Raw genomic sequence first — 13,831 nt, forward strand, 5'->3', positions numbered from 1 at the left:
TCAGGTCATTTGAAATACAATTGGAATTATTGCAAAATTAGAGTATCCACCAAATTCACTCCCAACAAAATAAAGAAATTTCTAGGAGATTTTGTTTTGAAAGGTGAGATCCAGGCCCAAGTAAGCTACAATAGAAATTTCATATCATTCTGAGTAAGTTATTGTGAAAACTATTTTAGTGCAAGCATTGCAAGGGCTACAACAAAAGGCAAAGGAAGGAATACAATCACTACAGGAAAGAATTCTGACAAAGATGATCCATTGGTACAAGAGATGGATAACATAGCCATTGAAGTTATAAGGAAACAAACCAACTAGATGAAGAAAGAATTTTTTGTCAAGGGTGGAAGAAGATGCAAGGACTAGCTAAGAAAAGAGATCTCAAGGCAATGGTTAAACAAATAGTTCCTCACAAAGGTACATGGAGTCACACCACAAGAGTTGGCAAGAAGATGTGTCTTCTAAGGGACATGAAGATTTTAAGTTTGACTTGGTCCTAAAGATGGATTGTCACCCAAATAATTATATGGCTAGGCACTTCACACCAAAGAGATATACAAAAGTTTGATAGCAAGGATCTACCAAATGAAGCAGTTCTTTGATCTTCATAATGTTCCATGTCAACAAAAGTTGGCAATGGCATCGTTATACTTGAAACCAAGCCGATTGATTTGGTATCGTCGGCTATGCGAAATAAGAAAAAGAAGGGATGTGATGTCACATGATTTGTTTTCCACAAGGAACTCACTACACATTATGGTAACAATCTTATAGCTATTTCAAACAGCTCACCAAATTAAAACAAAAAAGATATGGTCAAGGACTATACTTACCAATTCTAAACTCTGTCTTTTAAGGGTAGAGCATGTTCAAAAGTAAATTTTGAAGGAAATATTTCTAGGAGGGTTAAAGCACTACATCAAATATAAGATACGCATGTCTCATCCAACTTTTGTGTCCAAAGCAACAGTTATGGCAAGGAAGGTGGAGGAAAAGTTGTTCACCAAGAGACAAAGGGTTTGTAAACGTAAGAGATAGAAGCGCACCTACACAATCACATCCTCAGCCTACCAAACTAACTCAAAAAAAAATTGACGAGAAGAGAGTAAAAAGGCTATGTATTAATTATTATCGAAAATAAAATCAAGGACATAAATGTATTCAAAAGAAAGTTCTACATTGAAGGGTCGAGTGAGGAAGAAGACAAAGAAGAAATATTATAGGATGATAATACGAGAGATACCCAAACAACCACTTTTTGTCAAGCACTTTTTTGAATTAGCACCCCACAAACTCTCAAGGTAGTGGGTTTCTTGAAGAGAGAGAAAGTAATAATGTTGATCAACTCAAGAAGCACTCATAACTTCATCAAAAAGAAGTTAGTTGCTCGTCTAAAATGTTTTATATATCCAACTCCAAGATTTTAGGTCTTGATTGCAAATGGAAATACTTTCAATTGTTTGGGAAAATGCCATTGCATTAAATTGACCATAGGAGAATACCAACTTGATGGCACAATGTTCACTATATCCATGGATGCAACAAATATTATGTTGGGAGTGCAATGGTTTACTACATTAGTGACACTTGAGATGAACTTCCAAGAGCTATTCATGTGTTTTCACTCATAAATCAAGATGGTCAAACTGAGCAAGTTGTGTATAAAGTCTCCATCTATGGTAAAATCTCATCAAATGAAAAAGATGCTTAAAAAAAGGGTTGATGGCATTGTAGTCCAATTGTTTTCATTAGCAACCTAGCAGCCAAACATTCCTACACAACTAAATTTGTAAGCAATTATAGATAGAGTTTTTTAAGATACTCCTACAAGATATCATAAACATGACATTCGACTAGTGCTAGAGAGCCAACCGCCCAACATCAAGCCCTACAAGTACCTTTAAATACAAAAAAGTGACATCAAGAGATGGTTCAGAAGATGCTAGAGGTAGGTATTATCAAGCATAGTCAAAGTGCTTTTTCCTTTCTAACAATAAAGAAATATCACTTCACAAATGTGTCTTGATTACAAAGAGCTCAACAAGTACACCATAAAAGATAAGTTTTCCATTCCAATAATTGATGATTTGTAAGATGAGCTTAATTGTGTTGTTTATTTTATCAAACTTGGTCTTCATTCTAGTTATCATTAAATCAAAATAAGAGATGAGGATACGCATAAGACAAATCTTTGAACCCATGAGAGCCACAATAAATTTTTGGTGATGTCTTATGGCCTCAAAAAAGCACCATCTACATTTCAAATTTTGATGAACAATATCTTCAATCCATTTCTATGGAAATTTGTTTTGGTATTTTGTTATGGCATCTTAATATATAGCAAAACTTAAGAGAAAAAATTGTAGTATCTAATTAGGTTTTGGACATTCTTGAACATCAGCTTTATGCTACGCCATCCAACTATGTTCAAACTCAAAAAAGTGCATATAGGTCATATTGTTTCACATAAGGGAATCAAGGTAGATCTTCACAAAATCAAAGCCATAGTCGAATAGAAAATACCTTCAGACATCAAGAACCTTCAGGCTTTCTTATGGCTTATTCGTTACTACCATTGATTTGTAAAGAATGATAGCAACATAACACCACTTGTCATAGCTTTGTTGAATAAGATTTCCTTTCAATGGAAAGAGGTAGCTATCAAGGCCTTTAAGATGCTAGAGGAAACCATGTGCATGACTCTAATCCTAGCTACCCCAAATTTCTATTATACATTCATTGTGAAATGAGATGCTTCAAAAAATGGCATGAGAAGGAAAATCCATAGCATTTGAGAGTTGCCAACTCAAAGGTAAGAATTTGTTGAAGCCAATTTATGAGAAGGAAATGTCAGCTATCTTATGTGCAGTCAAAAATGGAGATCTTTTGTAAACATACGACGCTTTAAGGTAAGGACAGATCATGATTGTCTCTAATACTTCTTGGGATAGAGATTGTCATCTAAAGAACAACAAAAATGAGTAACAAAGTTGTTGGAGTATGACTTTCAAATAATATATAAGAAAAGAAAGGAGAATGTTGTGGTTGATGCTCTATCTAGGAGGAACAAACCCACAAATCACAACTAAATGCCATTTCCATATTATTGTATGCAAATTGGGTAAATGAGACACAAGAAAAGTGGGAGAAGCACTGGGATACCCAAAACTTCCACTAAGAAACTCCAACAAGAAACATGTGAGTCAGACAAATTTGCATGGAAAGGAAATTTTATATGGTACAAGGACAAGTTGTACCTATGTAAGAACTCAAAACTTAAGTTTAAGATTTGAAAAAACTATATGCATCTCTAGTTGGTGGGCAATTAGGATTCTTTAAAACTTATCATAGAATCAAGCAAGATTTATTTTGAGATGGGCTCAAAGTGAATATTCAAAAAATTTCAAAAGAATGTATGGTATGCCAACAAATAAAGGGAAGACAATTAGGACTCCAGTATTCTACTACCCTTATCTATTATTGAATAAGGTTTCCTTTCAATATAATGATTATAATTGTTATAATATTTTATAAGAACTGTTCTGCAGTAAAATATATATGATGATACTATCTGAAAATTAAAAAAATATATATAAATATATAAATATATATATAGACATAGTAATATATTTCAATATCACTGACTGGATTCATGTTAAGATAGTTTTGTCTCCTAATCAATTTAGTTTATGTCATAAGTATGTTGAGATGGATTAATTATGGCTAAAATAGGCCTAAACTTAGTAGGGGACATTACAGTCAACTTAGGAAAATAAATGAAGAAATCAAGATTACTCAAGTAGCCATCAGATTCTGCATTCAAAAAAATTCAACCATCGCTGAGGGAATAGTTTAAGAGAGACTGTCGCATACTTTGATGTGTAGGAACAATTAAGATTTTTTGGCATTTCCCATTATATCATATTTAACATTTTGGAATAGAGTTTCAGTTATTTCTCCAAAAAGCTTATGCAGACAAAGGGTTTCTGATTTGATCTTGATTGAGAGCACTTGAATCTGCCTGTCTTCTGATATCTCCTGTCCTTTCATGTAGGCACTTCAATATCAGTATGTGTTTGTACGTGCACTGTCATGTGCTTATTAATTTTTTTTTCATATAATACTTTTTTCTTGGTATTTATAAATTCCAATAAATTTTGCTTTAAATCACATCAGAAAAAAGATTGCAGTCCACAATGAAAAAAGTAACTTTACAATCAAAGATCAAGAGTATTGTACCTCAAACATGTTATATTTATCATTACGGAAAGAAGCCTTACATGCTACAATTTGATTGTAAATCCTGCGATGAAAGATTAGTTGTTCCATTCTGGGCTGAAGCTTGGTATTTCTGTGCAATCGCACCAAATTGAGATAACTGCATAAAAAGTGGACTAACCCTCTTTAGCACAATGATATGATGTAAAGAAAAATAAGAAGTTAAACATACACAGTTGAATCCTGATAGCAATATCAAAATACATATTCTTTCCAACATAACACGAGCAACTCACGCATAAACAACTCTCAATTCCACTCAGGATGCATCCTCAATTTATCTGAACTACTGTCATAGCAAACAAATCTAAAGACATATAGACTGCATTTTCATTCCACAAATGAAAAATCTTAAAGGAGATGTTTGCCAATACCAAAAAACTTCAATTTAGGGAGTTTTTAAATGAAAATGAGTGGAATGCACAGAGCTTGTTGGAGGAATGGTTAGAACACAAATCAAAATATCTAGCATTAACAAACTCTATTGACAAAGCAATTTTATATTCGCATGTTGATTAAATTAGCATTTAAGAAAACCGTTGACTTCAAGATACTTTGCAAAAGCATGCAGTCTTTCATATTTGCTAAACGTAATAAGAAAGCAATTAAAAAAAGAATCCCTTTCGTATAGAAATTCAAGGTTGGAATAAGAGAAAATACCACCTGCGGAATCAACAACCTTCGAGGAATAAGCTCCTCATGGCTCCTTGCACAGAACTCCCAGGAACATATCTAAAAAATAGCACATGCAAACAAAGGCAGCAAAATCAGACACAAGAAATATCACTAGAACTTTTCTTTCTCCCATTTGTTATTATGGTTTAAACAATTGATATACTTTGTGCTCAAAAATGTAACAGGAGTTGCACCAACCTTCATGTCAGACGAAAAAACAATCCGAAGCTGACCATCACGTACAACACGGAGTTGCTCAAATACACTTTCCTGTATTGCTTTGCCATATTCTAAGACAATGTGACCCGAGGCAATTTGATATTCACGGGGCATGTCTACATACAAAAGTTCTTCCAATGTTCCACTATCATATTTGATTTTACAAAGCCTGGGTAAAACCTCTACCGTAGTTTCTGACAAGAAACATCAATACACAAATGCCACATTAGCATCTCAAGATGGTGATAAGTGATGATGATTCCCCTTTATTTACAAAAATCTGCTACATTACAAAAGAGAAAAGGAAGATAGTAAAGTAAGAATGATCTATTCCTACAAACAGTAATTGAAGCATTACAGGCAGTTAAAGAAAATTTTCTTTGAATATAAAAGCTCAAATTGGAAAAACGTGTGCCAAAACTAAATTATAAACATGACACTGTCCATCAAATTTACTATACAGAAAAAGCAATATTTATGCTAAACGTCCAACTTGCAGAATCATTCACTATTGATAATGCATGCATTAGTTTTAAAATCAAGATCACTCTATAAGACAGGAAAGAACATACCAAAGCCTCGGCCAGGTTTAAGCATTACAGGCAGTTAAAGAAAATTTGCTTTGAATATAAAAGCTAAAATTGGAAAAACGTGTCTGCCAAAACTAAATTATAAACATGACACTGTCCATCAAATTTACTATACAGAAGAAATAGCAATATTTATGCTAAACGTCCAACTTGAAGAGTCATTCACTATTGATAATGCATGCATTAATTTTAAAATCAAGATCACTCTATAAGACAGGAAAGAACATACCAAAGCCTCGGCCAGGTTTAGTACCACAAATTTCACAATGCCACACATCCTGCCAAAAAAGACAAATTAATCAATAAAACCTCATTGTTTATATTTTTTGAGAAGATTTACACAAAAAATATATACAAAAAACAAGATATCAATATGCCTAATATAGCATAGGCATCCTTTCCCAGCAAGCACTGTTAAAAGAAAATTTTAGAGCAGCATGTGATTTACGGAACTTTTGGGACACAAAAGTGGGGAAAACACATTTCAGGAATGTTTGGAGATACCCAAAGTTTCAGGGAACAATGCAAAGTGCAGGGACCCTATTAAAAAGAAAAAAAATAATTCACAACAAATATATATAACTTTTTAAAACATGTACCTTGTATTCTCCTATTTTGATTAATACAAGGGTGCTGCCCCTCTGCAGCTATTTACTTATTAAAAAAAAAAAACTTTTTAAAACATGTAATAAATCACATACAATAATAAACAATTTTAATTAAAAACCTAAGGCATAACAATGTAAATTATCACTCATGAAGTGTGATTCAAAACAACCATAAATCTAAAATTTTGTTGGCCCTATATCTCAATAGGTGGCGAGTTTCCCTAGTTTCTTTTCCCCCATCTTCTAGATCCCTAAAGCTACAATTGGAAATTTAAAATACTAATTTAAGGAGTTATCTTAGAAACTAAATTAATTTGTCGTCATATTAACAGCACTGAATCTAGTTCAAAACTTCCCATTATCCCCTGGCAGAATGCATTTCCATGATTCTCTTACTAAATATCCAATGGGCAGGATTCTGGCTGGCATTCTCATTAAGTATTCATTTTATTTGCAAATTTTAAATTGAATTGGCTTCATTATATAGAGTTGAAACCACAAAAAGCCGTGGTTTTTAAGACAGATTCATTCTCAAAATTTAATCAGCAATTACTTAGCTTTGAGGTACTCTTGCGAGGGTCAAAAATCAAAAACTTTGGAAGCATAAACACTATTTTAATTATTTGTTAAAAGGGAGGCGGAGGCTATGACAGTAAGGAAGTAACAATGCATTAGTAGGTACCATCTTATAAGTACAGTCAGGAACACAGGAGATGTAACTCCTACATAACACTGCTAAATTCTTATAATTTGGGGGTCTTGTTTATTAAAATTCTGATCAACTCTACAGAGAGAGAAATAGCAACACCTTGATAGGGTATATGAGAGTCAGACTTGCTCATTCAGTAAAGGGTAATCATATTCAACATATTATCACAATTCTCCCCAATATTTGTCTGATTCAACCAACAATTTTTTATCAAGGTTTAAACAGTGACCTTCATATATCCTCTAAAACATGCTGAAAATTAACATGAACATAAATAGTCAATCATTCAGTTACTGCACAAGAGCAAGATCAAGCACGATGGTCAGAAACTACAACCTGAGGGAAAACACCAGTAGTTTGGCGACCGTATCCATACAGTGAAACACACCATCTCTTCTTGGCATGTGGACCAAAATACTCAGAAACATATTTTCGCCAGAAATCGATGTTGTTGTCCTGATAAGAAATAAAAAGACACGACCGTGTCAACACTAATACATTCAATTTTGTTTAAAGAGAAAGGAGTGAACGAACGAGGCACGACCAATCATAAATGCCAAATGACTAAATATGTCTGAATTACAATTCCATGGTAAGCCTTGGCTCTAGTAATGTCTTTAGTAAATACCGCGGGCCGATGTTGCTGATGAAGCATATACTGCGTCAATCGACGGGCACACATTCCAGATTCGTATGCTGGTAGCTTCGCAGGGACTCCAGCTTGCAAATTTTGTGGCTGAAATTGGTGTAAAGGTTTTTGCTGTAATTGAGATCTTTGCTGTGGAAGTGTATGTAAAATCTGCTGCTGCTGTAATAGACGCTGTTGTTGTTGTAATAGATTCATTTGAGACGCTTGAAGTTGCTGCAACTGTTGAGATGGTTGACGGGAAAGCTGCAAAAGCTGGTGTTGCTGTTGCTGTTGCTGCTGCTGATGTTGCACAAGTAATGACTGATCACCATGATGTTGCTGCTCTATTTTTACTGATGCCAAACTACGGAGAGATTGCAAGTGTTGTTGATCTAGCTTTACTGACGCCAAACTTCGTAGAGCGTTCAGTTGTTGTTGCCCTGCAAGGTCACTTGTCAGTCCTCTCAGCTGCTGCTGGTTTCCTCCCGATCCGGTGGCATGTTGACCTTGAAACTGTTGTAATCCTCTTGCTCCTAATATGTTTTGGCCTTGGCCTTGAAGCTGAACACTAGATATCACATCCTGACCTTGTTGTTGATGTCCCTGTCCCTGTCCCTGCTGATGGTGATGATGATCTTGAGTAAGTTGGTGCAACTGCGATTGGCCGTGCGTTAGGGCAGTGGCAGTGGATCGTACAATAGAACAGGCAGCTGGAGATGAAGAAAAACCCAAAGACGGGGAATCATTACCTCTTTCTCTTTGAAGGTGCAAGTGAGAATTAGAAGGAGAAGCAGTTGCTTGTGGAACTGCACTGCCTCCCCCGTTGAAGCCTGTGTTCCCAGGAGGAATAGAGGGCAAGTTCCCCGTCATATACTGAGAACGTGATGACACGAGGCAAGGAAATGCAGGTTGGGAAGGAGGAACACCTCCCAAAACTCCACCAACTGGGCTAGAACTGTGACTAGGACTAGGACTGGGACTAGGGCCGGGACTAGGGCTATTACTATTACTATTCTGGCCTCCTGATGGCACCATCCTTGATTTACTCAATCGCAATGCTCTCTAATATAATACTAAACTCATAACGACGTGAGATGAAGTTGAAGCCCCAAATCCTATTGCTACATCAAATAATTCACCCGCTAAATATGCCTCTACTCAATCAGGCCAAAGTGGTATGACAATACAACGGAAGTCCACTGTACGAGTGACAGGTACCTCTACCGCCATCCGCCATCCATAAAAAATGAAGACTCGCGGAAAAATAAGAGTAGAAAATACAACACTTGAAACAGACGACGAAACGGCATGCTTTTAAGAGACAGGTCCAATGAATACTGTCACAAGCTGTTAAAGTCTTTAAACTCAACTCAAACTCCAGACTTAGGCTCTTGCCCTTCAATTGCGCGCATGATTTTTATCATCAAAAGACCCCAACGGCCACCTAAATGCACTGCCTGATCTCTTTGTTTCCACTAAAACAAAAAACAGGGTTTGTGCCGATGCTTGTACATAAACGTTCAGATACAATGCAGTGATCCCTCGATCAAAGCGAAAGGTCCTGTCTTGGAAGATCTACGTCATCACTCATGCCCGCCTTCTTACAACACTCAATCCTTCAGTTCCATGTCCCAAAAAAACAAGTAACTTTTTTCTGCCGAAAGAAACATAAAAAACCCTAAAAAGCATTAAAGCGATCGGCCATGGTTCCAGTCTTAAAAATGATGGAATCAAAAACGCTACAAAAACAAGGCTGTCTGTGTCTTGTGTTATGATGTTTAGTGTGTAAGTTAAACCTGCTACTTTCTGTTGTTCCTCCTCCTTGAACTGCCAACAGTGGCTGGCTTGTCAACACTATCAATCCATCTCCATCTCTATCTCCATCTCCCTCACTTTTGGTTGTGGTTTCGGTTTCTGTTCTGTTTGGTTTTCTGTACCACCGCTCTTTTCCAAAAAGTGTTAGGCGGACACCAAATTTTATAGGGTGCGTTTGATTATGGTGTGTATAATATTGTTTAGGTTCCAAGTCCCAACTTTGCTCCTCGCGGGCCGCCTAGTATTGCTACAGCTCCTCTTGTTTGTTTGTATGGAGGGAGGCAAAACAAGAGGAGATAAGAGAGAAATTGATTGATTGAATGATTATGGGTAATGGGAATGGGAATATTTACGAGCGCTTTTATTGGATTCCACCGCCCAACGCCTATTGCCTATTGCCTATTGCCTATTGCCCTGCCCTTGCCTCTCCGTCTCTCTCTCTACTTGCCATGTGCTCTCGAGGAGGAGGAGACCGTCCATATATATATATATATCCATTCAACATTTCGCTTTTACTCGCTGCACAATGCCTCCCTCCACTCCGGGTTTAACTTCACTGCCTTTCCATTTCTCACAATCTTAATCAATGCACTAACGTATTTTTCAGATTACTAGTGTTTGATTTTTAGACAATCATTCCTTCAATTCCATAATGGGATGGAAGATTAATGTGAGTCAACCTCACAAGCAAACAAATGACTTTTTTCAATTCAAATTTCAATCTTATGATTATCTCATTAGATTTAAAGATATTAGAATCATTATAGCACGTTTTAATTTTAATAACAAAATTGAATATTTATCATAATCATTTACATGTTTATAAAATGTTGTTCTTAATCTTATATCATCATCATTAATTTAGTTCATTAAGAAATTTGACGTAGAAAAACTCATTCTTTTGTCAAGTTAGTAAACTCTACAAAGATGTTTATAGATATTGTCTTGATAAAACCAGATTTTTAGCAAAGAAACCTATTTGACGTAGAAAAACTCATTCTTTTGTCAAGTTAGTAAACTCTACAAAGATGTTTATAGATATTGTCTTGATAAAACCAGATTTTTAGCAAAGAAACCTATTTGACGTAGAAAAACTCATTCTTTTGTCAAGTTAGTAAACTCTACACATTATATCAAATTATATCAAAAATGTGACAATTTGGATAGGCATGTTGGACACGAGATAGATTTGCATCAATTTTTGAGACAACATGGATTCTAAATAGCATCAGAAATAGAGGTAATTAATTTCTTAATAGTGGCAAACCATTTGAGAACAATGTTTATTTGATTTATTGAACCGATAGGCTCCAGTGCAGGCTTTTGCCCAAAAAATTGTCAGCCCGTTGAGAAATTGTCATCACGGCGGTCGGAAAGTGGAGTTGTCGGTGCCAGAAAAGGGTCAAGGAATGTTTTTTTTTTTTAAATGCATTGCTTTTTTTGGCAAGTTGCGTGGGGAGTGTGGAGGTGGACATGTATGCAGCTCGGAGTTTGAAAAAACTTAGTATATTGTTTTGGCAGAGGGAATGTTGCGAGGGAGGTGCGTGGTGTTGGCAGTGGTATGCCTGTCATGGAAGTTAATGCGCTTGCCTTGACAATTGATGGTTATTGTAAGATCTTTTTTGACGGTGTGTGTTTAACAATCTGTATACCTGTGTCTAATGAATGAAGGATATTATGTGTTTTTTGTATTTTGGTTTTTGTAGTCGAGCTTCTAGCTTTCTGAGGTAAGGCCTTCAACCTTACATTATTTAATTTTGTCTGTAGTTTAGTGTGTGTAAATTTTATTGTGTTTTTCTGTAATGACGAATGTGTATGTCTGTGTCTAATGGTAAGGTTAGGTAAAGGATATTGCGTGTTTACAAAGGGGTATTTGCAGATGAAGATGGTATTTAGAAATCTGGGTGTTTTTTGTATTTTGGTTTTTGAAGTCGGCTTTCTACCTTTTGGAGGTAAGGTCTTCAATTGATGCTCTATGTTTGGGATTTGTTTAGTGCGTGTAAATTTTATTGTGTTTGTGGGTAATGACCAATGTGTATACTTGTGTCTAATGGTAAGGTTAGATAAAGGATATTGTGTGTTTATAGAGGGGTATTTGCGGACGAAGACGGTATTCGGGAATTTGGGTTTTTTTTGTATTCTGGTTTTTGCGGTCAACTTTCTAGCTTTTCGAGGGTAAGGTCTTCAACCTTATGTTATTTAATTTTGCCTCTAATTTTTGCTCTTTCCAATTTAGTTGCTTGAGTTTTGACAGTGAATTTCATTACCTCTTATGCCCTAAATTTGGAACTTGGTTCACAATTTGTATATATAAGACGGTATTCAGAAATTTGGGTGTTTTTTTATATTCTGGTTTTTGAAGTCAGTTTTCTAGCTTTTCGAGGTAAGGTCTTCAACCTTACATTATTTAATTTTGTCTGTAATTTTTGCTTTTCCAATTTATTTGCCTGTATTTGGGATTTGTTTAGTGTGTGTAAATTTTATTGTGTTTTTTGGTAATGACCAATGTGTATACTTGTGTCTAATGGTAAGGTTAGATAAAGGATATTGCGTGTTTATAGAGAGGTATTTGTAGACGAAGACAATATTCAGAAATTTGGGTGTTTTTTTGTATTTGGGTTTTTGCAGTCAACTTTCTAGCTTTTCGAGGTAAGGTCTTCAACCTTACATTATTTAATTTTGGGTGTAATTTTTTTTCTTTCCAATTTAGTTGCTCGATTTTTTACGGTGAATTTCATTACCTCTCATGCCCTAATTTGGAACTTGGTTTGCAATTTGTAAATATATTTATATCAGTCCAATGGCTAGGATTATTTAAATTTGTCAGTGACTTTTCATGTGTATATGATTTAAAATAGGTCACTAACAATTTCAGCTTCATGGGCAATACGATTTAAATTTGTTTGTAATGACCTGATAATAGTTGGCTTATAATTTCAGCTTCATCGGCAGTGTGATTTAATTTTCTTTGTAATGCCCTGGATATATATATCGAATTTACACAATGAATTTCATTGCCTCTTTAACCCTAATTTTCAACAGCACTTGGGCTAGTGTGTGTGTGTGTATATATATATATATATATATATATATATATATATTGAATTTACATAGTGAATTTCATTGCCTCTTTAACCCTAATCATTGCCTCTTTAATTTAACCCTAATTTTCAATAGCACTTGGGTTAGTATATATATATATATAGAATTTACACAGTGAATTTCGTTGCCTCTTTAACCCTAATTTTCAACAGTACTTGGGTTAGTATATATATATATATAGAATTTACACAGTGAATTTCATTGCCTCTTTAACCCTAATTTTCAACAGTACTTGGGTTAGTATATTGTTTTGGCGGAGGGAATGTTGTGAGGAAGGTGGGTGGTGTTGTCAGTGGTACGCTTGTGAGAGAAGTCAATGTACTTGCTTTGAGCATTGATGGTTGTTGTAAGATCATTTTTTACGATGTATGTTTAACAATGTGTATGCTTGTGTCTAATGAATAAAGGATTGCGTGTTTTTTGTATTCTGGTTTTTGCAGTCCGAGGTATGGCCTTCAACCTTACATTCTTTAATTTTGTCTGTAGTTTTTAGATTGTGAATTTACACTAAATTGGATTACCTCTTTAATTCCAGTTTTGATGGTGAATTTCATTTTTCTGTATATAATTCAAAATAGTTGGCTTGCAATTTCACCTTCATCGACACTGTGATTTAATTTTGTTTGTAATGCCCTAATAATTTGCATTGCCTCTATAACCCCAATTTTCAACAGCACTTGGGTAAGAATTCCAGCTTCATGGACACTGTGGTTTAATTTTTTTTATGATGCCCTCATAGTTATAGATTTCATTATATATATATATATATATATATATATATATATATATATATATATATATATATATATATATATATATATATATATATATATATATATATATATATATATATATATTTGTGTGTGTGTGTAATATGTACATGTATATATGTATATATTACACACACGCGCACATATGTATATATGTATATATCACACACACACACACACACACACATATATATATATTGCACACACATGCACATATATATATATACATACATATGTATATATACATGTATATATACACATACATATACATATGTATATATATACATGTGTACATATATAAATATGCATATACATATACATATACATATATATACACATATATGTGTATATATACACATATATACATACATATAAGATTGTCATCCCGGTGGTTGGAAAGAAGAGTCATCAGCATTGGGAAAATGATAAGAAATGTT

General features: G+C 34.7%; 1 protein-coding gene across 1 annotated transcript in view; it reads right to left on the reverse strand.

The window, feature by feature from the left end:
• LOC131044644 (transcriptional corepressor SEUSS) overlaps positions 1–9,861 on the reverse strand; it is a 78,355-nt gene extending 68,494 nt beyond the window's left edge. The window contains exons 1-6 of the mRNA XM_057978012.2: positions 7,708–9,861; positions 7,416–7,535; positions 5,992–6,040; positions 5,152–5,366; positions 4,942–5,010; positions 4,281–4,378 (exon numbers count right to left, since the gene is read on the reverse strand). Coding sequence (XP_057833995.1) covers positions 4,281–4,378; positions 4,942–5,010; positions 5,152–5,366; positions 5,992–6,040; positions 7,416–7,535; positions 7,708–8,742 — 1,586 coding nt within the window. The 5' untranslated portion in view covers positions 8,743–9,861. The remainder of the gene's footprint in view (positions 1–4,280; positions 4,379–4,941; positions 5,011–5,151; positions 5,367–5,991; positions 6,041–7,415; positions 7,536–7,707) is intronic.
• Positions 9,862–13,831: the final 3,970 nt, after the last annotated feature.

The sequence above is a fragment of the Cryptomeria japonica genome, chromosome 3, assembly GCF_030272615.1.
Source record: "Cryptomeria japonica chromosome 3, Sugi_1.0, whole genome shotgun sequence".
Lineage (NCBI taxonomy): Eukaryota > Viridiplantae > Streptophyta > Pinopsida > Cupressales > Cupressaceae > Cryptomeria > Cryptomeria japonica.